The sequence below is a fragment of the Symphalangus syndactylus genome, chromosome 3 (assembly GCF_028878055.3).
Source record: "Symphalangus syndactylus isolate Jambi chromosome 3, NHGRI_mSymSyn1-v2.1_pri, whole genome shotgun sequence".
Lineage (NCBI taxonomy): Eukaryota > Metazoa > Chordata > Mammalia > Primates > Hylobatidae > Symphalangus > Symphalangus syndactylus.
The window spans coordinates 28,651,436-28,676,857 of record NC_072425.2 but is presented as its reverse complement, the minus strand read 5'-3'; the positions used below and the strand labels follow the sequence as shown (position 1 = coordinate 28,676,857).

Genomic DNA, 25,422 nt, shown 5'->3' with positions numbered 1-25,422 from the left:
TGACTAACATCTGCACACATTGCCTGCTCTAAGCTCCTCAGCATCTGTCTTTTTTATCATTTTGTCCCAGAGGGTTTGACAAGCAATAGTTACTCAATAAATATCATTTGAATGAATGAATGAACCAGTAAATGAAATGACATTTGAATATGCAAGAAACCCCTAGTTTGACGAATGCTGCTTGTCTAAAAATGTTTCCTGTTTCTTTTAATACTATTTGGTATTGTCCATCATTGAGAATGAATTTGTGTGTGTGTGTGTGTAGGGGTGTGTGTGTGTGTGTATAAAGTGATGGAACTGATTTTCTTTGTTGATGGAGAAGCAAATACTAATGTTTTCAGTCTTTTCTCTGTTATAATATCACTGGGAGCACAATTTACAGATTTGTTCTAAAATCGTCTACTTGACATTCAAGATTCTATGAGATCTAATTGTTCAACCCACCTTTTCTGCCACTGTCCCTCAGCCTCAGTAGTAACAGGCATTTGATCACAACCTAAGCATTCTGGTTGTCTCCTTTCCTCTGAGCCTTGCTTCTGTTCCCTCTGCCTTCAATGCCCTTCCTCTTATCACTGCCCTACTCTGCCAGGCCCAACTCAAATATCAACTCCTCCAGGATTTGTCTCCGTGAGAATATCTCTGTCATCTCTACCATCAAAATATGTTATCTATTATAAAAAGTGTTGAGGATTACCTCTTCTACATTAGAACATGAGCTCCTGGACCAGATTCTGGTCTTTTCATCCCTGTTTTTTCCTGTGGTGCCAAGAGCAAAATAGGTGAACAGTAAAGGTTTGTAAAATTGAATTTAGTTGAACTTCTGACACTCTCTAAAACATGATTATTTTTTCTTTATATTTTTCCAGGTGTGTCGAACCAAGGTGATAGATCTCAGTGAAGGCATTTCCCAGCACGCCTGGTACCCTTGCACCATCAGCTACCCGTATTCCCAGCTGGCTCAGACCACTTTTTGGCTCCGGGTAAGCTGAAGCTCTGAGAGCTTTGGAATCTCCAGCAGCGAGACACAGAAAACACTGACTCCCATGACCCTTTCTGAAGATGGGTTGTCTACCTGCTGAGGGTGTTAATTGTAAGAACAGGGAACAAAACACTTAGCAGTGTGATGCTTCCTGAAATGGAATCCTAATTGCTCATGGAATGCCCCCACTGAGCTCTTGTTTTAGCAAAGAGTTTGGATACATCTTGTCTGCCTGGAACCTCCTATTCATTGTTCAAGATCTTTTAAAATTATCTTTTCCTCCTTGAACCTTTTACTGATGACCAGAAAAAGAAGTGACCATTATCTCCCTTCTTGTCCTGCATGTTTGGTCGCTTGTTGGATGGCACTTGTCACATGGTATTACAGAGCTGTCTATGGTCTTTCTTTCTGGCTAAGGATTGTGGATATTACTGCATTTTGGCTTGTGTGTCACTGACCTACTTTGAATTCCCAAAAATGCAAGGGCCATATCTTATTTAGCTTTCTCTCCTCAAAACCGAGTGCAGAGGTTGACATGGAGAAGTGAAAGATAATAGTATGTACCATTTTTTTTTGTGTGTGTGTGGGTTTTAGTGTGGACCGGGACCTTTGCTACACACTTTACTCTCATTATCTTACTAGAACCTCACAACAGTCCTATGATGTACCTGTTGATTTTTTGATTTTTTTTTAATCTACCATTTAGAAATAATGGAACTTAGACCCAGAGTGGCCCAGCCATTCACCCAATGTCACACAGCTAAGTAGGAGCAGAGAAAGATTAAAATTGGGTTTCTGATCTCAGAGCCTGTGCTCTTCACTGCTAGGTTTCATTGCTTCCTCCTTCCCATCTTGGACCCCTGATGAGTAGTAGCCCAGTTCTTAAAAAGGAAGTTTCTCCTCAAATGCACCCCAATGTGGCTGCCTCCCCACCACACGACCGAGTGCCCATGTGACCCTCCTATGTCTTCGCAATTTCAGGCGTATTTTTCTCAACCAATGGTTGCCGCAGCTGTCATTGTCCACCTGGTGACGGATGGGACATATTATGGGGACCAAAAGCAGGAGACCATCAGTGTGCAGCTGCTTGATACCAAAGATCAGAGCCACGATCTAGGTAAGCATGCTCTCTTGGGCTTGGCTTGCTTTCAGTACCTGCTTCCACGTCTGCCCCATAACTAGTTGTGAGGATCAGCTTAGAATGAGCTCTTCCTTCCTTTTTCCCCTTTCTTGCTTCTTTTCTATTTGGCATTCTGGTTACCCTCAAATCAAGATGTGGTTATGCATCCAGAGAAATCTAGATCTGGCAGATACAGGGATAAGGGGCCAATGGCCAAGCACTCCCTTCTGCCAGCCACCTTTGTTTAACTCAGACATCCCATATTATTCCCCACAGACCCCAAGAAGGAGAGAGACTGAGTAAGAGCCATTTCCCCATTGTACATGTCACCATCTGAGACCCAAAGAGAGGCACTGAGAGACCCCAAGTCACATGGCGGGTCAGGAATTACTAGTTAGATTTTCAGTGTCATAGCCTATTGCTTTTTACCCTATAACCAGGAGTGTTGATGACCCTCCACCCCAAGTGGGGACCCTCCACCCCAAGTTGATGACCCTCCACCCCAAGTACAACCTCTGGAGAAGTTTCTAATGAGAATAGGAATAGGAATATTGTAGGAGTAGGGAGGCAGTTGAGGAGTCAGGTTCTACCATTGGAGGACTTCCCTGAGTGCAGGGCCAAAGGGGAGGACAAGGGCTGGACTTGCCACTTGTACCACCGCTTTGAATACCCACATGCACTGTGGTCCAGAGGAGAGAGCCTGAATCCAGAGCTGACAGCTGAGGTTTGGATCCTGTCCCCACCACTCACTCACCTTGAGAAGGTGAGCAATCTTCCTGTCCTCACAGCACATCACTTAGAGGCTCACTTGCTTCATATACACAGCAAGGACAGTGATATCCACCTTAGAGTCAGAGTGCACTATTATTTGACACTGTTGTAACCATGCCTAGCACAAGATTGGACCCTAAGAATTCCTGTTGTCGCTAAGAATTTCCTATGACACCTTCACACTTCCAGTCTACCCTGGAGAGCTCTGGGCAGCCTGGATACTCCAAGCATTTGGAATTCTTGGCCAGTACTGAAGCCTGGACTTCAAAGTTGTGCCCATACCATTCTGCAGAGAACGCCTTTCAAAGACCTGTATGAAGCAAGCAGGCAAGGGGTCATTTCAGGGTCAGATAAAAGCCAAGGGAGCAGGGAAGGTTTTCTTGTTTTGTTTTTATGCTTATTTATTTAGTTCCTTTTAAAGGCAAGGGGAACCTATGAATAAGGAAGAGAAAGAAAACCCCTCTGGACTTAAGCAGGATTCCTGGGAAATTTCCCTAAGTGAGAAACAAATATTTTCATAGTTGTCATTGCATAGCCCAGGGCTTTGAGGAGAGGTTTTTTCAGCAGAGTAGGGAAAAGTCTGGTTCCACAGGAGCTCTTTGGATCCTCATACTGATGCCTGAGGCTTTTCTGTTTTTCCCCTCCACCCCCACCATCACCATCTTCCTCAGTCTACGGCATCCCAGCATTCTCCGAGGCAGCTTCACCTCTGGAACTGAGAAGGGCACCTGCTTCAGTCTTCCACGTGGGAGATTTCTCCTTACATAGCAAGCCTGCCAGGACATGGTTAGGATTATACCACTTTTTGGATGTGAAAGCCGAGTTTTAGGGGCTTTCTGGAGTCCCATTATTAGGAAGGGGCTACACCAGCATTTAAACTCAGGTCCACCCAACACAAAAGCCAGCTTCCGTTTTGCCAACTCCATCTTGCCACAGCCTTCCTTTCCTTCTGTCCCTTGTGTATCTTTTCTCCCTGGCCATCTCCCTTCCTTCTTGGAGAATGGGAACCTGCTGGCTGCATTAAAAAACAAAAAAACTGAGGACTCTTGAGTGAGGCAAGCTTGAATTCTCCCTAGAGTTTTAGCCATGCCTGGGCTGTGGTCCTCTGGAAAACCACCCCTGCCCACGATTCTAAACCTCTTCTGCAGACTAAGCAAGAGGTCCTTCCTTCTCAGGGCTGCTCCCAGGTTCACAGATTACTTATGAAAGTGGGCTTTTTACCCTGGGAAGCGCCTGTTGCTATGAATTATTTCCATCACTTTTCCAACTGACCAGGCAAGCAGCCTGAAACTCAGCAACTCAGACCAACAAGCCCTACAGCAATGTGGGAGGGAGGTGAGGGCCTGGGATGCTTGGCTGAGGGGTGGCCATTTGGGGGAGGGAGAGGGACTTTGGGCAGTAGGTGAAGGGGAAGCTTAGGGGGCAGGGAGGCAGGGGGATTGGAAAGATTTGGAACCAAGAAAAAAAGGCAGACAAAGAAACTTTCAATCAGACTCAAAATCCTCACTGGCCGCCCAATGGTGCTTTTGTGCAGTGACATGAAAGGGTCTGGGGGCTTCGGGAAGGGCCCTTTGGGGAGGGCGTGACTGGCCTTGAGTAATGAGCCTGGCCCCTCGGCCCCTCTGTCTCCCCTGACAGGCCTCCATGTCCTGAGCTGCAGGAACAATCCCCTGATTATCCCTGTGGTCCATGACCTCAGCCAGCCCTTCTACCACAGCCAGGCGGTACGTGTGAGCTTCAGTTCGCCCCTGGTCGCCATCTCGGGGGTGGCCCTCCGCTCCTTCGACAACTTTGACCCTGTCACCCTGAGCAGCTGCCAGAGAGGGGAGACCTACAGCCCTGCCGAGCAGAGGTAAGGGACCCGCGGCAGACTTGCCCTAGGCCACTTGTAGCCGAGTGGAGACAGTGTGATTTTGAAGCTGGGTAGCCATTTGTGTGGATGTAAAAAGTCTGTGCATTTCTCCCTTCTCCATCCATCCTCTGGCCTCTGGCCGGCTCTGCCTTTGGGCTTGAGAGGCCCATGAGTCTCTGAATTCCTGGGGCAATTAAGGGAAACAGGGTTGTGTGGTGACAAAAGAACCTCCTTCACCTGGCTTGCAGCAGCAGAATTGACAATAGCTTGCAGGGTGACCCTGGAAACATCAGTTTCCTTCTCTGAGCCTCAGTGTCCTCATCTGAACAAAAAGAGGATTAGCTCTCTTTTATCTCTGAAATACTGGAATATTCTGCTTCCCGTGGCACAGGCGGGAGGCATAACCTTCTTAACCAACGGGGATAGAGTGAGACTGGTATTTGCATCATCCTAGTTCACCGTGTGTTTCAGGGATAGGTGAAATCTCTATGCCTTCCACAAGCCTAGCTCCTATGACCCCACAAGTGGTCTAGGAGCCAGTCTTTCAACTGCATAACATCACTCCCTCAGTGCTTTTGGGCTGGCATCTGTTAATGCACCTAGTTTGGAGCTACAAGGGAGTGGAGTTTCCTGAAAAGAATGCGATCTTTGGGAATACTCTTACTTCGGTTTGAACCTCCACATTACCACTTCTTGAATGTGTGTTCTTGGGCAAGTCACTTCAGTTTTCTGAGTCATAGTTTTCTATTTTGGAATAAGCAGATGAAATCTACTCCACAGGGTGGTTGTGAGGGTTAAATGTTGCACTATAGATAAAAGTGTTTCCTGCAGACTGTTAGGCATTATGCAAACATAACATATTAAAAAAGAATATTTATAACCATCTTTTGATGATGATGGTGCTGCTTCTCTGCACAGAATTTTGTGTAAAGTTCTTAAAATTAGAGCTGGAAAAAGCTTCAGAGATTATCTCATGCATCTGACATGTCCAAACTTCTGTGTTACCATGTAGAATCACAGGGCCCAGAATGTGTGCAGAGTTGCACAGCATCTCTCAGATTTGTTTCATGAGGTCCAGAAGAGAAAGTTGTGATTTTCGTAGGCTACCCAAGAGTGAGGCTCTCTGAAAGTTGATTCAGCCTTGCCCTGTATACCTGGGAGTAAGAAAAAAAAAAAAAGAGAAGAGGGGGACACCAGCCTTTCCCACGCCCCTGTTACCACAGAGGACACAAAAGGTGGCTGCAAATCCACATTGTTTAGTACCCACTGTCTCTAGCTTCTGTTGTGCAAAGTCTGTCGCAATCTTTCAGAGGCAAGAGCTTCTTAAATATAACTCATTGTCTTATTTCACTCTAAGAGGATGTTTTTATCTCTTGTTCTCCAGACCCTATAAAAATAAGTTAATTCTCAGAGCCTGGGGAAACCATGTCAATGGAAGTCCATTAGACCTTTTCCACAACACTTTCCCATTTTTAACCAGCTTTTCTGACCACCCATAAGTTGACCGAGGCCCAGACTGACTTGTTTGAATTCTCAACGAATGGTGTCTGTGCCCTAAGTAAACAGTAGGAAATATTTAACCACCGAAAAGGATCGATCGATATGTATTTGTTAGTTCTTTGGTTGTAGGAGGAACATTGAATGAGGGCAAAATGCTGCCCTATATCTGACTAATTATGTGACCTTGGATTAGTCATTCCCCTTCTCTGGGCCTCAGTTTCCCCATCTTTAAAATGATGATGGTGGATTGTATGGATTCTCTGAAGTTCTTACCAGTTCTAAGTCTGTGTTTCCCAACAGCTAGGAAAGATGATAGAGGACAGGAAGGGACAAACATTTGTTGAGCCCCTAATAGATAGGAACATTTTCTTATTGTATTATTGCACCTCTTGAATAGATAGAAACAGTATCTTATTTTATTATTGCACCTCTTCTGCGAGGTATGGCTCAGAGAAACAGAGTAAGTGAGTCATGACCGTCCAGGCAGTAAGAGGCAAAATCCTGCTTCCTCTGTCCCTGAAAGCCGTGCTCTGCCTACCACAGCAAGGCACGAGTAGCAGAGAAGAGGACTTTTCACAACTGGACCCATGTGATCACTTATTCAGAGGAACTCTGAGTAAGGGGATGGAGCTGCAGCTCTGAGGTCTTTGGCTGACTTATCCCTGAGCTTGGATCAGGCTATGACAGGCTGAGTCTTGAGCGCTGAGGCTGCAGGGCAGGAGCACCTCCTCCTGAGTGGCCCAGTGGGGAAAGGACAGCAGCTGTTCATGGGGAGCTAAAGAGGCATTTACCAAAACAAGCAGGACTCTGCAAACATGCAAATGCATTAAAACAAACAAACAAGGGAGAAAAGGAAAGAAAAATAAGCAACAACTGTAAAGAACCATGGGATGTTTTCCTTCATTCTCAAAACACCAAAATAAATAGCATCACTTTTTATAACACAAATTTCAACTGGTTGTAGGAGAAACATCCCACTTTACTCTCAGCCGTTTCCCAGGTAGTGAAAAGTACTGTTTCTCCCCTCCCTTTCTCTCCTCCCTCCCACAACCTTTCCTCTTCTCCCTGCATCTCTCCCTCTCTCTCCTCTCCCTTTTCTTCCACCTCTCCTTCTCCTCTCTCTCTCTCTCTCTCCTTCTCTTATCTCCTTTCTCCTCCTCATTTTCTGTCTCTCCTCCTGAGAGCAGTGTGATGACTACTGTGCTGCCTTGGGAAGAGTCCTATAGCAAAACCAGTTTTGGGCAATGTGTTCTACTCTAGCTTCAGGGGTCTCCAGTCTCTTTGCAGTACTTGGTATAAATTCAGAGACCCAAGAAAACAGGATCAGGTTTCAAAGGAGAAGTCCAGTTGTGCAATTCTAGCCAAATCTCAGCCCCACACCAAGTTGTGGAAAGGAGAAAAGGTGGGGAGGGGAGGATAGTGGTGGGGCGTGGGGTGGTTAATAGGCTTCTTTAATGAGAAAAATTTCAGTGGTGATATTGAGGCTCCAGTATCTGTCACACACACACACATGCACATACATCATGTTCATCCACCTTGTGGTTCTTAACAGAAATTGAACAATTTATTATAAAATTGAATGGACCATGTGTTTAGAAAAGTAACTTTCTTCTCTCCTCCCTCCATTTATTCTTCTTCTTTCCTTTCATGCTTCCTTTCTTCCTCTCACCTCTTTTTCACATTCTCTTTCTTCCTTTATCTCAAACTGTTCCCCATTTCTACAAGCTGGTCCATTCAGAGAGAGGCAGTTCTGATTGAGAGCTAAATTTTAGAAGGCCAACTTTGGGGGGCAACAAGTTCTTCACATGGCTAGATTAACTCTTTCAGCCAGGGAAAACTTAAACTGTTGTTTGTTGGTTGGGGGTGGGTGTGCCCAAAGACTGAGCCAAGTATTTCTAGAGTCTGTGCCCTGATGAGACCCCATGTGTGGAATATCCCATTAGGTAATGATACAGGGATTCATAGGTAGGATTTGGAACACAGAATGAAGCTGCTCTTGGCCAGAGACCACAGATTGCTCAGATCGCTGCCATAACCTCATTCAACTTCCCCAACCCGCAAAGGAATTAGTGCCTCTCAGAACATTGATTGGGAATCACTAGTCTGGGGAATATAACTACAAATGGAACTACTGTGCCTAAGCATGCGTGTGTCTTTGACTATGCCAAATACTGCCTGACTCTTCTCCAAAATATTGTCCAATTCACAGCCCCATCAGTGATCTACCAGAGTTCCAGTTGCTCCATATCCTGGGCAATGCTTGAGATTACCAAAGACTACTTTTTCCTATTTTTCTCATTTCAAAGGGCCCTGAAATTATAGACCTCTGTTGTTTTGTTCTCATAAAATCATGAAGCCTGAAAGTGGGGAAGGCTCTCAAAGATTTCCTGGTTCTGTGCCCTCATTTGAAGATGGGAAATCTAAGGTCTAAGCAAGAGAAGTGACTCACCTAAAATCACCTAACAAGTTGGGGGCAAAACCAGCACTGGAATCTAGTTCTCAGGAATCCAGTTATCTTTCCTCTCCATCAGAGGTTTCAAGGCTGGTGTCCCATAGACCATATTAGTCCAGTAAACAATCTCTCTTTGGCCTTTATTAGTTATCTTCTTTAATTAGTTGCCAACATTTAAATATCAGGAGAGTTCATATTAAAAAACAGAATTCTTCTTGGAACTCTTTAAAGAAATGAGAAGCTTTGAAAACATCAGGCCCTCCATCCCACTAGGCAACCTTGGACTAGAGCAAAGCGCTGTGCTCTTTGGCCAGGCACATACCCTCTCCTCGGCACACCCCACTCAGCTCGCTTGAACCCTGCAGGCTACTGAGCTTGCATCAACTAATCTTCAAAACTTGCCTCCATACCACACCACAATACTGGCTCCTAGAAATCCAGGGTAAAGAACATTTTAGGATCATTCCCCCAGTTGCCTCATTTCTGGGTAGAATATAGTAGCTCTTTCACTGTTTCACTTCCCAAGTGAACTTGCAGAATTGATGCCAAGAACAGTTTTCCCTCCATTTTCTAGTGTGGAGCACTTGTCTTTTCTGTTGTCCGCATCTGAGCAACCCAGAATGATTTATAAACAGCCTTTCTGTTATTATCTCTGCTTCCCTGTGGCATAATTGCAGCTAAGTGGCAGGGCACAGCAGTTACACTGTGAGTCAAGGAACAGAACCAGGAGAGGAACCCTTGTCAGCCCTTTAACTTCTGGCTTTATCAGGGTTCCAGCACTCTCCAGCTATCCTCTGTTATGCGTGACTGGAGTCCATTCTTATTGACAATGGAGACAGCAGTGGGGGGATTAGCTATTGGATCAGATAAGGTTTTACCTCTATATAGAACTTGAGTCCAAAGGTAAATATATTAAACATATAGATAAGAAGAAAAGAAAAAAGTTATTTAAGTATGTGATTAGCTCTGCACTCCAGGGACCTCCACTTTTGCCCAGATGTGAGAATTTGATCTATAGAATTACCTGCATCCTTTCCCGCTCATCCATCCAATCAGCCACATTTCTCTCTTCAGAGAAGTGTCTTCATTTTTTCCTTCTTTTGTTATTTTTATTGACTGCCCATCACGATTATTAAATCCTTCCCTCTTTTTTTGAATGAAGTAGCAGAGCCTTTTCTTTATTTTGTTCTCCTTGTTTTGTTTTTTTGTTTTTGTGTTTCAGAAATGACAGGGCTGTATCACAGAGTTATTTGAGAGGGTCAGTTAGGGTAATGTTTATCATTTTTGGACAGTGTGTTCACACAACCTTGTCCAACCAACAGGATAGCAAAGAAAAAAGAGCAGGGACTTAGGGGACAGACTGGCAGATCTCTATTGGAATTCTGTCCAAGCTGAGTGCCCTTGGGCAAGCAATTTAAAACTCTTAGTCCTAGTTTCCTGTTCTTGAAAATGGGAATAATATCACTACCTCAAGGAGTTGCTGTGTGGAATGCAAATAAGGTGATGTAGGTGAAACAGAATGGCCAATGCCTGACACATATTACCTCCCTTATCCCTTTTCTTCCTGTTTTCAAGCCTGCAGGCCAGGTGCAGACAGATGTGCTGAAAAAGCAGGATGCCTCAATCCCTGAAGTGTATTCTGGAAGGCAGTAGTCCTAAGAAATGTCCCATGAAAAAAAAATGTTATCAGAGTTTAAAAAATAATGTGTACCTTAGCCCCTTCTGGAAATTTTCAATGGGCTATCCAAATTATTGAGAAGTCTTGCAACTAAGAAAACTAACTGGTTTCATTAACTCAATGCCAACCCTACTGATCTGACCATGAAATCTTTTGGTCAGGTGATTCATGGGACCAAGGACTATTTTTTCTTTTGTAGCAAAAAGAGATAGAGTAGAGAGACTCATCTTCTCAAGGAGCTTCATAGTTCCAAAAGCATCTCTCTCTCTCTCGCTCTCTATTTTTAAATTTTTTTAAAATTTTTACTTATTTATTTATTTATTTTGATACACAGTCTCACTCTGTTTCCCAGGCTGGAGTACAGTGGTGTAATCTTGTCTCACTGCAACCTCTGCCCTCCAGGTACAAGTGATTCTTGTGCCTCAGCCTCCCAAGTAGCTGGGATTATAAGTGTGCACCACCACTGCCAACTAATTTTTTTATTTTTACCAGAGACAGGGATTCACCATGGTGGCCAGGCTGGTCTTGAGCTCCTGACCTCAAGTGATCCATCTGCCTCAGCTCCCAAAGTGCTGAGATTACAGGTGTGAGCCACCACACCCAACCTCAAAGCATTTCTCATACATTGGCCTTACTAGTCTACAAACACACCAAGCTCCATGCTGTGCTGGAAATTTTTTTTTTTTTTTTTTTTTTTTTTTTTTTTTGAGACGGAGTCTTGCTCTATCACCCAGGCTGGAGTGCAGTGGCCCGATCTCGGCTCACTGCAAGCTCCGCCTCCAGGGTTCACGCCATTCTCCTGCCTCAGCCTCTCCGAGTAGCTGGGACTACAGGCGCCCGCCACCACGCCCGGCTAATTTTTTTTGTATTTTTAGTAGAGACGGGGTTTCACTGTGGTCTCGATCTCCTGACCTCGTGATCCACCCGCCTCGGCCTCCCAAAGTGCTGGGATTACAAGCGTGAGCCACCGCGCCCGGCCCTGTGCTGGAAATTTGTACCTGCTCTTCCCTCTGCCTGGTTCTGCCTCTGCCCCAAACCTGTGTAAGGCTTATCCCTTCATTTTATCCAGGTAGTAGTTCAGATGTCCCTTCCTCATGGATCCTTCTATACAAAGTGACTTGCCTCTCTCCACCAACTGTCACTCTCTATAATTTCACCTTGGTTTAATGCCCTAACTGCATGCATCATTATCTGAAATGATCTCGTTTATTACTTTTCTTTGGCACACACCCTCCCTCCTGAAATACACAAGATCTTGTTTATCCCCTCTGTCCACTATATTCCCAATGTATAGAACAATGTCTGGTGCTCAGTAAAGCCCCCAGTGAAGGTCTGTTGAGTAGATGAATCAGTGGATGATGTTTCACCCTGTTGGCAATCCTAAGAAATAAATTATTTTATTACTTCCACTTTACAGATAAGGAAACTGAGCTTCAGGATGTTATATAAACTTCCAAAGTCAAACAACTGATAAATGGCAGAGCGGGGGCTGGAGCCCAGATTTCCCTGATTGGTAAACCTTGTGCTCCTTCTACCCCAGAAAATGAAGCACTTCAGATTTTCATTTTCCTGTGAAGAAGAACTTAATGTTCACAAAATAATTGGGGAAGGCACTGTTTATACTTTAATGGCTCTGCAACTTAAAGAAGAAAATCATCTTTCCCTCTAGGTCTTCATAAGAGCCCAGGTACCTTCTGGGAGTGCAGAGTAAGAATGCCCAAACTGTTAGGCACAGGTCAGAAGAACAGCTTGGGAGCTAGCAGCTTACAGAGTAAATATATTTAAATTGGAACCATGTGGTTCCTTCCCCTGGTGCTTACACAATGTGAACAGATGCATTGTTTGGTGTCAAAGCCCTTGTGTTGACTCCACAGTTACAGTCTCTTTGAGGTCTCCACATGGTACAATGCTGAGGCTGTCAGGAGTAAGAAAAAGGGCAGAAAATTGGAGTTGTCTCAACAAGTGTTCCTTAATGCCAGTTGCCCTGCATTTCAGAAGGAGAGTATTGGAGAACTGCAAAGCTCCCATCAGTGAGGGTCTGAGACCTAAATTAAATGCTTGTCCTTTCTGGGTCTTTAAAAAAGTAAATTGGTTTGTGATACGCTTTGGAAGCTTTTAGCTCCCCCTGCCTCCAGACTTTATTTCTCACTATACTTTTGAGCAGAGGGTAGAGAATAGGAATAGGTCCCAGTAAAACCCTCAGTTGGGTATCGTGAAACTGAGAGAAAACTAAAAACATAAAAACAACGACAAAAAAATGTGCAAAACTTTTCTGACACTGGTTTGGACAAAATGTCTCCCTGTCTCCTAGATAAAAACGGGAACATAAAAGCCTTGAGGTTCTGGATGTAAATCTACCCATCGGTGCATATGATAGGCCAGGTGTTGGGGGTAGACACAGTCAAAGAGGCAAAAGTCAGAGAAAACTGCCCCCTAGAAGCTTTTAGTGTTGGCAGAATCAACCTCTTTAAAGTGTTTAAGAGCTATTACAAGGCACCATCACCATTGGTTTCCTGCCATTTAGGAAACATCTGCAAGGAACTTTTATTGGCACTGCAAAGTACACCAAGATGAAATAGGCATTTTCTCTGCCCTCATGGATGTTCTAGTCCAGAAACATGGTACGAGGTTAACAACAAGGCCTTTGGAGTCACTCCTCTGGATGGGCACTTAAACAAGTAACTTAATCTTGCCAGTCCCCAATTTATCCAACTGTAAAATGAGTAACACTTAGCTGACAGGTTTGTTGTAAGGATGGAGTGAGCTCATGTATATAAGCAATCAGCAAATAGTAACTAATGTTATTGAGTGCTTGCCTAACTATAATACAAGGGGAATGATCATCCAAGAATGAGGATTTCATGCTGTTTCTGTTTGCATCCTTAAAGATTAGCCTGCAATCTGGTATGTTCCACCGGCACTGAGGAACTGAGTTTTCAATACATCAAACATGAGGCAACAGCATTAGAGAAAGAAGGGTAGAATACCCATGAGGGTGCTTGCCGAGGGACACAAGAGAAAGCTTCCTATAGAAATTTGCATGATGCTTAGACCTAAAGAACGGGTGGAATTCAGACTGGCAGAAAGGTAGAATTAAGAGTTGCAGCAAGATGCAAGGCATAGTCTCTGTACGACTCCACTAATGATGTGTAAGTTACCTTACAGTTTATAAAAGACTTCTACCTCCATCACCTCAGTTGAGTCTCATGGCTATATGAGGTTGACCAAATCTGAGAGTATACTGAAGCTCAGAGATGTGATGTGTACCTTGCCAACTAGGTAATAGAGCATAGGTGTATTTATAACATCAGCTACCACTTATTTTTATTAATTAATTAATTTATTTAGAGATGGAGTTTCACTCTCGCTGCCCAGGCTGGAGTGCAATGGCACAATCTCAGCTCACTGCAACCTCCACCTCCCAGGTTCAAGCTATTTTCCTGCCTCAACCTCCCAAATAGCTGGGACTACAGGCGCCTGCCACCATGCCCAGCTAATTTTTTGTATTTTCTTTTTTAGCAGAGATGGGGTTTTACCATGTTGGTCAGCCTGGTCTCAAACTCCTGACCTCGTGATCCTCCCATCTCAGCCTCCCAAAGTGCTGGGATTACAGGCATGAGCCACCGCGCCCGGCCCAGCTGCCATTTACTGAGTGCTTAGTATATGCCAGGAGTTCTGCTATGTGTTTTTTTCTAAACCGATTTAATTCTCAAAATGATCCTTGTAAGTGGGTACTCATAAAATACAAAAAGGCTTTTGCTCAACCTGGTGCCTGGTAGAAAAATGCAATAAATATTCACTGTAATCATGATGATCCCCTTCTCACAAATGGAAAAACTGAGACTATTCAAGGTTTAAATCTTGATAACATACAAAGCTTTCAAGTGGCAAGATTTTAACTCTGGTTTTTCTGTTGCATAACTTGAGCTCTTAATGAGAAACTTTAATCGCTGCCTCTAGAGTCATCTTCACCCTAGCCAGCACCCCTTTCTGTCCTCAGCCTCAAGCCCCCTGAAATCTTGGAGAAAGAGGCTTTTAGCCTTTATCTTCCAACTGAGCATAGCTGTCCTGTGAGGAGACTCCTTCTTCCCCTCTTCTTTCTTTCCTCCCTAGCTGCGTGCACTTCGCATGTGAGAACACTGACTGCCCAGAGCTGGCTGTGGAGAATGCTTCTCTCAATTGCTCCAGCAGCGACCGCTACCACGGCGCCCAGTGTACTGTGAGCTGCCGGACAGGCTACGTGCTCCAGATACGGCGGGATGATGAACTGATCAAGAGCCAGGTATGTGCAGGTGCTGAGCTTAGAGCCTCTCTGCAGCCCACGGAAGGCTTACTGGGTGTTGACCATGTTCTCTGCTAAATACCCAGGTGCTCAATAAATATTTATTGATTAAATGAATGCATGAATGAATCAATTAACCAAGCAAGCAGTCTAGAATCTCTAAGAAAAAGGGTTCCTGTGCAGAGTAGTGTTCCACACAATACTTACCAATGTTTTTGTATAGGTTGCAAATCTCCAAGACTATGGGGCTGAGTATTTTGGAATGAATATCTTACAGTCAGAACATAATTGCATGGGCTGCTTTAGGATGAGGTGAGCCCTCTGTCAATGAGATGCTCATTCATTCACTAATTCATTGCAAAGCATCTGTTCACTGGAAATTGGATGCTATAGTAAGTGCTAAAGAAAAAGAAACCATTAAGACAAATCGAGTCCTTCCTCTGAAGGAGCTTAGTGCCTAGTGGTGGAGGAAGAGTCAGACAACTCATTAATGATGACCCCACTGTGATAAATGCTGTCAAGGGAAGTGTAGGGTGTTGTGGAGGCACAGGGAGATTCAAGGAAGGTGCCTTGGAAAAAGTGACATGGAAACACGTAACTAGACAGATCAGCAAAGGGGTGTGTATTGGGGAGAAGGAAGAAATATATGCAGTAGGCACAGGCATGGGTAGTATGTGGAAGCACATTGATGAGAAAAAAAAAAATGCCACAGATATTTTGTTTGTTTGTTTTCTTTTTCTGTACTCACCCAAGCAATGAGGCTGGAAGGGTCAGCTGAATCCACTGGTGCAGGGCCTGTTGGTTTAGTCAAGAAGTGTGGGGTTGATCTTTAGGACAACAGGGAGCTGTTGCAGGAAATGACATGGTCAGATCCTGATTGACAAAGTCTCTTCTAGATACTCCATGTGGGTGTAGCTTGGAGTCCAGCAGTAAGACTGGTAGCAGGGAGACCCCCTCCTTCAGATAGTCATCAAAGGAGTCATAGAAGATAGGACGTGTCCTGTGTGAGATTAGTGGTAGTGAATGATTTGGAGTGATGTGACAGAATGTTGCTTCAGCAAGATGGTGCTGTAATGTCCCAGGTGGGGCTTGGGGGAGTAGGACAGGTTGTCCTGGGATTTGAGGATTTCTGTCACTAAATGTAGCATTTTCCAGGGCTGGCCAGTGGACTTTGCCTTCAAACTGCAAGCACACAGGGCACATTCCTTATTGCTGGGAATGCCTATTTGTACAGAACTTCTGGACTTGCTCTTCTTAGACACTTACTTCCGTGTGTCAGACTTGGCAGGCCTGAACTCCTGTAGAAACAATTAGACTGTTTTGGCAGTGAGGGACCTCACTCAAGCACACATCCCTTTGATGTGTGCTTAAGAGGGAAAATGTCCTTTGCTTTTAAAATCCCAGATCAACATTTGGCATTTCCAGTCCCTAGGATTTAGCGGCTTCCTCCTTGAATGAAAGCCACCAGGCTGCAATGATTGTCCATCCCTTGACTCTGTAGCATGGTCTTGCCCTCCACCCAGCTCCATCATCTTGTAGTTTGGTTCAAATCTCCATTTACTCTTCCATTTTTCCTAGGCTTTTTTTGTCTTTGTACCTTTCTCTCTTGACTATTGAGCCACCAAATCTCAGAGTAGGGAGTGGATCTTTGAGCAATTCGTGAGTTCAGTCCATCCATTTTGCCAAAGGGAGAACTCAAATAAGGAAAGGGACTTGCCTGTGGTCTCATAACATGGAGGAAAAACATGCAAGTCTCCTATAGCCATGGAGAGTGCCTACTGTGTGCCAAGCACTACAACAGGTTCCTAGTAACTCCTCTAGAGCTAATAAAAGACACACAAATCAACACTTGATGTCCTACCATTGAACTGTATTTCACAGTCTGTTTTGCGAAAGAAGTCGTCATGCCCTGTGAGGTCTCAAAACCTCAAGATTCTCAACAATAAAATGGAAATCGTGATCTGGGAGACACTATAGACAGCAGTTAAGAGCATAGCCTTTGGACTCAAGTCTGACTTATCCTTTTTCCAGCTGGTTAACTTAAGGCTGATCATGTAATGTCTCTGAGTCTCAGTCTCTGCGTCTTTGAGATCTGAAATATCTAATTCATGCAGTTATTGGGATCATTAAAAGTGAGCTAACGTTAAACACTAAGCATTGGTCTTATAGTGCCTGGGCGAGACTCTGAGCTGTCACCTTGGGAAGAAGGGTATTTCTCCACATCTAGAGCTCAGACTGCCACTCCTTACTATGCACGCCTCTGCCTTTCAGACGGGACCCAGCGTCACAGTGACCTGTACAGAGGGCAAGTGGAATAAGCAGGTAGCCTGTGAGCCAGTGGACTGCAGCATCCCAGACCACCATCAAGTCTACGCCGCCTCCTTCTCCTGCCCTGAGGGCACCACCTTTGGCAGTCAATGTTCCTTCCAGTGCCGTCACCCTGCACAGTTGAAAGGTATTAAGAACGCCTTCCCCAGCTCAGCCTTCCTTTGTCTATGGGAAACCTAGAAGCTGCGTCCAGGCCCTCTTTCTGGCTCTCAAACACTAAGGGTAGGATGGGTTTTATCTATGCTCCTGACTTCTTCCTACCAATTGTATTTATGTAAACTGTCCTGCTGTGCAGATAAGAAAGAAAAAAGAGTGTATGGATTTATGACAGTGACCAAGACCTTGGAAATCTTGCAAAAAAGAAAAGAGAGGATAAAAGTGAAGGAGGGAGGGAAGAAGGAAGAGAGAAAAAGAAAAAAGAGTTACATTTGGGACTGATGAAACTAATTCACTCTGTATGATTAGGGCCAGTAAGCCTTATGAGGTAAGCGTTACTATTATTCCCATTTCACAGATGAGGAAACCAAGCCTCAGAGGGTTTAAAGAACTTGCCCAAGGCTGCACCGTCAGTGGTGGGGACCATATTGAAACCCAGGTCTGTCATTCTCCAATGCTGGCTGCCACTCATTAAAAGGGGCCAGCTGGGCAGAGAAGAGCAGATATGGACAGGAAGCATCTGGCGTCTTCCTGAGCTAGGCACCAGGGCTATTGAGGGGAATAAGAGAAGAGGTCAAATTTTAGAAAAAAGTGAGTAGCTGGCCTGGGTGTCCTAGAATGCTGGGACTAGATGTGGAATGTGTTAATAACTCCAGACTAGGAAATCACACTTCTCTCAATCAGAGGCTTTTGGGAAAGGGAGGTGTATAAATTAGCATTGATTATTACAGCCCTCATTGTGGCTAATAATAATACTTAATCAAAATAATGCAGATCCTTCCACTGCCAACTGTTGTTGGGGAAGTGTGAGCTGGCTAGGGAGACAAGGCCTTAGAAGGACCATCCTTTTGACAGTTGTTGATTCCGACTTTGCTTTTCCTTTGACCATACAGGGAAATATCTCTCTATTTCCATATTGATCAACTAGGACCAATTGCCACTTCATGCAACTTGGTTGTCAGCATCATCTAGTGTTCAGAGTCCTGTGCTGAGGCTTCTGCTTGGATCTACTGGCAGCAAGGACTGGGCAAAGGTCCTGCTGCCTTTCTCTTGAACTTGATATTGCCACCTAATTTGCCCTCCCACCCTCATCTCAAGCCAGGGGGTAAAGAGGTGATCAATTTCAACTTTCCTTCTTTTACTTGCTTCCCTTTCCTCCTTTCTACCTTTTGTTTTTCCTTTGATCATAACATAGTTTAAGCAAAAAGAACAATAGTTTTAAAAAAAAAAAAAACTTTTATTTTAAGTTCAGGAGTACATGTGCAGGTTTGTTATATAGGTAAATTTGTGTCATGGAGGTTCATTGTACAGATTATTTTATCACCCAGGTATGAAGCCTGCCTTAATACCCTTTAGCCATTTTTCCTGATCTCGTACCTCCTCCCACCCTCTTCCCTGTGATAGGCCCCAGTGTTGGTTGTTCTCCTGTATGTGTCCATGTGTTCTCATTATTTAGCTCTCACTTATAAGTGAGAAGATGCGGTATTTGTTTTTTTGTTCCTAAATTAGTTTGCTAAGGATGATGGCCTCTAGCTCTATCCATGTTCCTGCAAAGGATATGATCTCATTCTTTTTTATGGCCACATAGTATTTCATGGTGTATATGTACCACATTTCCTTTATTCAGTCTATCATTGATAGGCATTTAGGTTGATTCCATGTCTTTGCTATTGTAAACAGTAAAAGCACTAATTTTAAACAGTCAATAAATAATAATGATAATGACCAGCTAGAAATCCTTTCTGCCCTTAGTTTTTGCCCCACCTGGCCCTCTCCTCTATTTGTACCTCTTGTCCTTCTTAATCTGTCTTCTTCCTCCTTAACTTGTGTTAAAGTCTACCCCTTACCAAGTCTACCCCACTGCTCCTTGCAATACCCCCATACCAGCCCTTGGCTAATGCAGCCAGTTGATTGAGTGATTGTCCTTATTCCAGTCCAGCTAGTGCATTTTTATTTCCTCCAAACAATATAGTGGCCAATATTCTTTCACATTCTAACATGCTAGAGATGGACAAGAACTCAGACAACTTTGGTTTAGGGACAAAGAAGTTAGGTGATTTGTTCAAGGTCATGGGTAAATTCATACTTTATGCATTCAACAAATGGATACCGAGGACCTACTATGTGCTCAGCAGTAGGCTAGGCTCTGGGAGTAAAGAATATACAAGATACAGCCCTTGCCTTAGGATCTAGATAGTGCCAACACCATGAGGCAAGTGCTTAGAATACCAGATTGAAGGTCTGGTATTTCTCTCCTTGAGTTCTGTTCTATGTTAATTTTAATCTTTATGGCACTCCCAAAGAGACTTGATCTCCTGGGTAATCTTTTAAATGAAGTAATAAAAATAAGTACCTCTCCTTTGACACTGCTACAAGTTGACAATTATTTTAATGCTCATTGGAGATTGGAATTTCCTTAGCCACATTTGTAGACAGGCTGGGCAGGATGTATTTTTCTGCATTAAAAGATGAACAAGTGAACTTACAGGGTCCCAAAACTTGATGGAACCTAATCTCTAATATCAACACCTCTATGAAGAGATGTTACCCTCTACCAGGAACTTCAGGCTCAGACATGCCTTCACTTCATGTCTTGAGTCATGTTCCTCTAGGAAATACGGTGGGGGAATGAGGACAGGAGACAGGGAACTGCCAAAAGTCAACAGGCTCTCTTCTAAAGCCAGTTGCCACTGTGGGCAACTAGAGCTCAGTCCCTCTGGGAAACTCTGGGAGACGGTGCAGAACATGCCTCAGAGTTATTTCAACTCTGGAAACTGGCACATGAATCCAACAACTCCACCATTAGTTTAGTGGTGCTTCCAGGGGCATTAACTCCTTGGTACCTTAAACTCGCCCCGCGTATGGACAGAGTAAGCATCCATGACCAGTATAATAAGCCTCAGGCAGAGTTGGCAGTGCAGTAAGCATCTCAGTCTACAGGCCAGTGCCAAGAAGACAAAGGAAGGGCACATCATGTATCATACCCTACTTTCTTCAAAGTCACATTGTAGATGCAGGGTAGTGGCTACAACTGGTGCACAGAAATACTGGCAAGTTGAAAACTCTCTTGGAGTTTGTTGCAGGGGTGGGGGGACATATCCATGGTCCTGAATCACCAGTGCCTGCTTTAGCTGTGGTGCACTGCTAACTCCTATTCACCCTCTTCCAGAAAGCAGATTTCTGGTTTGCATTTTCTCTCTTTATTAACATTTTGGAATCTTTATGTTCTCTTGTCACAGAAAACCATGACTTTCACTTCATAATTTACAATATACATAGCTAATACAATGTACTTTTTTAGAGTCCCAACACCTTTTCCACAGATATGTTATCTCTCTTGGGCAATTTGGAGAGGGTGTGCTTCCTGTACTTTTTATACAGCTCCCCTTCCCACTAACCTTGTGCTTTAGCTGGGCACCCCAAAGCAATGACTACACCGATTACAAGGGCAATGCAAAAAGAAGTTTGTAGACACTGGTATTCTGGACGCTTCTATGCTTCTATGGAAACCAAATGAATCACCTTTCCGCACACTTTACTCTTTTTACTTGATGTTAAAATATGTAGAGTTGTCAGTCTTACAGTTTATCAATGTGGAATCCCCTATGGGGTTTACAGACAGCAATCTGCCTTGTGCTAACCAGATGAATCACAGTGACAAAGAAGAAAAATGAAAAAAATGAGAAGGAATAAGATAAGTGGAGAAGCGTACATAAAATTGCAAAGTACTTTCTCCCCTTTCTTCCTTTTCCTGCTTTTTCTTCATAGTACTTGGCACCTTCTGGCACACTAAATAATATACTTTTTAAGATAACTTATTGTACTCCTGCCTGTCCCACTAGATTATAAGCATCAAGAGAGCAGAGCTATTTCTGTTTTATTTTATTTTGTTCACTGCTTTGCCTTCAACATATTAAAGTATCTGGTGCAGAATAAGCACTAAATAGATGTTTGTTGAATGAATGAAGACTTCTGTGAAGATTCTTTCAGAGCTACTAATGAAGACGAAAAGAAGAAGGAAAGTGGGAGGAAGTGGGGAAGTGAAGAAAGGAAAGGAGAGAAGAAGGAAAGAAGTTAAGAAGCAAACGAAGACATTGACAACACTTTTATGGGCACTTTTCATAAATGTTGTTTTATTTCATCTTCTCAGCACCCTGAAGGGCAGAAGCAATTGTTTGCTTTCCACAGATAGGAAAATTGAGATTTGATTCTTCCAGAGTGAATAAAGGCCCTGCTGATCATATGTAGTAGCCAACTTCCCATTAAAAACAATCATCTCTGTAGTTAGACAGAATTTGTTTTGAACCTCAGTTTTGTCTTTTGCCAACTATGATAACTTGGTCAAGTCACCTCTTTCTGAGTCTTCATTTCCAAATACAGACTGTCATACTAAATTCTCTGTTTATAGTGAGAATAAATGAGATTGCATATCAGAAGCACTCGGTACATAGTAACTGCCCAGTAGATGTCAGTTTTCTCCCTACCACTGCACCCCTCCAACTTGCAAGTCTCCGAGCCCCCCACATGTTTCCAGCCCTGGTTGTCAACACCATTCAGTAATAACCAGGAAGAGGTGAGTTTGGTGGGGAAACACAAGTTTCAGGTCCTCCTCTAGTTGTCTTGGGAAGGTTTTAGGCAGGCTGTGCCTCGATAATATACGAGCTGGCAGTGAAAAGCCTAACTCCCGTGTTTTACTTTTATTTGCAACGTTCCCCACCAGACTAGCTTCCCGACGGCAGTCAGCACTGTGTCAGAGCTGGCATGGGCTACGGGGGAAGTGCTGCTCTTTCAATTGCTTTGGCAAAGCTGCACCGAGCACCAGGACCTGAACAGAAAATCAAGCCTCCTGATAACACAATGCTGTCACTTCCAGGCGTTGGTGGTGGGAGCTGAGGGAGGTGGTAGGCAGAACAGATACAGGGGTGCTGGGCCCAGGGGGAGAGTGGCAGCTTGAGGTCATACACTCACTGATATCAGAGTTTGCTGTAGTTTCTGGTGGGAGTTTTTGCTGCCAAGTATTAGAAGGCAAGTGCCTCCATCTCTGCGCTCAGATGCCCACTTATAAAGTAAGAAAGATGGATTCAACGATTGTGAATGTGTCTTTTCTATGCAGCAGAAGAGGCTCAGGATCAGAAGTCAGAAGCCTTGGATTTTAATTCACTGTAGACATGGGGGTAATTCACTCCCCCCATTTAGATCTCCTCTTCTTTGTGGCAGCTCTCTTGATCTCCCTAGGCTCCTCAGTTGGAAGTAGAAGGGGTTGGAATTCCACATAAGGGATCTCCTGGTTCTTCAAGTCAGCTAAAATCCAAGTGGCTATACATTAGCTTGGCTATCAGAGACTCCTCTCTCCTCTAACCCTGCTTGCCTATGTCTTCCAGGCAACAACAGCCTCCTGACCTGCATGGAGGATGGGCTATGGTCCTTCCCAGAGGCCCTGTGTGAGCTCATGTGCCTCGCTCCACCCCCCATGCCCAATGCAGACCTCCAGACCGCCCGGTGCCGAGAGAATAAGCACAAGGTGGGCTCCTTCTGCAAATACAAGTGCAAGCCTGGATACCATGTGCCTGGATCCTCTCGGAAGTCAAAGAAGTAAGTGGGGTTGGAAATGCAAACTTATGGGCTCTGGGAGGACAAGAGTTAGGTTCAAATGCCTGACTGGATGGAAGCACTCATTTCTTCACTGGAGGTAATGCCTGCCATTCATTCCATTCTGTTCTGTGAGAAGCTAGAAGGATTTGTTAATAATATTAGCTTTGGGTCAAACAGAACAAACTTTAAGTTTCAGCTTGGCTGCCTAATGGCAATGTGATCTCAGACAAATGACTTTACTTCTGTGCACTTTCTTTTTTTTTAAGCAATAAGAGGGGTATGATAATAACAGTTACCACATAAGGTTGTTATGAAGAACAAATGAAGATGTGCATGTAAAGTGCTCACAAAATGCTTTACACATAGTAGTTGTTCAGTAAATGGTGGGTAATCATAGCATCATGGTTCCAACACACATCAGAACACTCTGCAAAAAAGGGGAGAGAACCTGGGGCTGCAGGGCATGAGTTTTGTCTCAATCGACATGTAGCTGGAAGCATGACATTCCTGCCTGCTCTTGCTAAGGGAGTTCTGTGGATGAATTATCCTTAATCCCTACACGGGTCCCACCACCACCCAGTAGGTCAGGTGGGGAATCAAAACTATGAAATATGAAATGGGGGCCCAGCTGGTGGTGTGCATGCAGGGCATGAATCTAGCCATTTGGTCCTTGAGATGTCTCCTGTTTGATCCTTTCCTTGAAGACGGGCCTTCAAGACTCAGTGTACCCAAGATGGCAGCTGGCAGGAGGGAGCTTGTGTTCCTGTGACCTGTGACCCACCTCCACCAAAATTCCACGGGCTCTACCAGTGCACTAATGGCTTCCAGTTCAACAGTGAGTGTAGGATCAAGTGTGAAGACAGCGATGACTCCCAGGTAAGCCTCCTGGAACTTGAGATTGATACCATGGTCCCTTTCCTTTCTGCTTCCCAAAAACTAGCCTGTACTTCAGGAACCACTTTCTGCAAGATACTTTCTAACTAGGCTCAAATTGTATAATGGCAGTGTCACCAATGCAGAAGTTAAGAAACTGGGCTCTAATTATCTACTTTTGTAATCTCTCTGATCCTCATTTTCCTACCTGCAATACCGTATTTGATTTGCTCAGAGATTCTTAGCTTTGAATTTTTTTTAAGCATCGGAACTTTTATGAAGGAAATCATACATGGAATCCCAATGTATGAAGTTGATAAAAGTTAAGTTCCTCAAACAGGAATGACCAGGGCTCTTTTGCCAGTTTGCTACCTCCATTACCACCCATGTTGGTCCTTGAAGTATTTAAAATCACAAGACTGCCACTATATTTAGACATCAATTGGCTCCTGAAGCATAAGGAAAAAGGGGACCATATTTAGATGAGAAGTACAGTTTTGAGAACACCATGGAAGAAACGAAGAGCAGAAGGAGCAAGGTTTGAATTTTATCTCAATCCACATGTAACTGAGAACAAGTCCAACACTCCTGCCTGCCTCTGCTGAAGGAATTTTCCTCAAATCCTACACATGCCCAAAAGGATGGTAGGGGAATCAAGAATAGGAAAAAGGAACAAAAGGCTGAAAAAACCTTAAGTCCACAAGGAGCTCCATCTCCATCAAAGCAACCATGTAGAGTTGATAACCCAAGTCCTGTGTTTCACAGGTGTGCAAGGATCATCAGCCAGGTGGGGATAGATTTCAGTGCAGGCGTCATCTTCAATCAGTCTTTATTATTAGCCTCCAAATACCAGGCACTGCCAAATCACCATTCTGAATCCCCCTCACTCCCTCCACATCCAAGCAATTACTGAGTCATACCCATTCTCCCACCACAGCGTCTCCTGAAAGCTGTCCTCTTTTGTCCCCAATGCCACTACCTTCACTCAGGCCAACATCAACTCTTTGATGAGCCACCATGCAGCTTCTTGATCATTTTCCTGTTTTCATTCCTGTGCCTCTTTCCAGTACATTCTTCACATTTCAGCCGGAGTGATTTGAGCAATTATGTCAATCTCTCTGAACCAGGAGCCCCCGTCCCTTAGGATAAAGTCCCAACTCCTTAGGGTGACATTAAGGACCCTTCCCCCATGCCAATAAGATGGATTTTCCCCCCACACCTCTGCATTCTCTACCTTAAAAAGAGTTATCCTTGTGCCATTTTCAGCTGTCTGACACCTCATCTTCCTTCGCAATTTAGCCCAGGCACCCTTTCCTGCAGGAGCCCTTCCTCAATGTCCCCTCCACTGCCGGGCTCCGTGCCCCTCCTCAGGTTCCCCCTTCACAACATTGGCTACACTGCGTTGTCACTGCCTGCTTTCATTCCACATCCCCACACTAGGCTGTGAAACAGTCCTTCACTGCATCTGCACCCTTCCCTGTGCCTTCAGCACTTAGGACAGTGCCTGGGCACCTAGTAGGTACTCAGGAAATGTCACAAGAACTAAGGGCAGGATAAGGGCAGGAGGAAGGACTGCAATGAACATCAAAGGCAGGTTCCTCCTTTTACAGATGAGAAAACCAAGACTCAGAGGTTACTCAACCCCCCATGGTGACACAGCTGGTATCAGCCAAGTCACAGTCAGAATCCAGGTTTCCCTGTCTCCAACTGTAAATGGGCTGAGTCTAGTAGGCACCACCTGAGAATCCTGCTCTCATACACTCTCGGTGTCTGTGTGCATTCATGGGAGTCATTCCCACCCTTGACTGCCAGGGAGGCAGAAGCCAGCACCGGAACAAA

At 44.3% G+C, this 25,422-nt stretch overlaps 1 protein-coding gene across 1 annotated transcript in view; it reads left to right on the top strand.

Moving 5' to 3' along the window:
• Positions 1-25,422, top strand: part of PAPPA (pappalysin 1) — a 249,129-nt gene that overhangs the window by 176,555 nt on the left and 47,152 nt on the right. Inside the window, exons 11-17 of the mRNA XM_055271320.2 lie at positions 867-980; positions 1,961-2,096; positions 4,509-4,722; positions 14,466-14,634; positions 16,906-17,089; positions 22,500-22,710; positions 23,415-23,586. Of these exons, the coding sequence (XP_055127295.1) occupies positions 867-980; positions 1,961-2,096; positions 4,509-4,722; positions 14,466-14,634; positions 16,906-17,089; positions 22,500-22,710; positions 23,415-23,586 (1,200 nt within the window). The remainder of the gene's footprint in view (positions 1-866; positions 981-1,960; positions 2,097-4,508; positions 4,723-14,465; positions 14,635-16,905; positions 17,090-22,499; positions 22,711-23,414; positions 23,587-25,422) is intronic.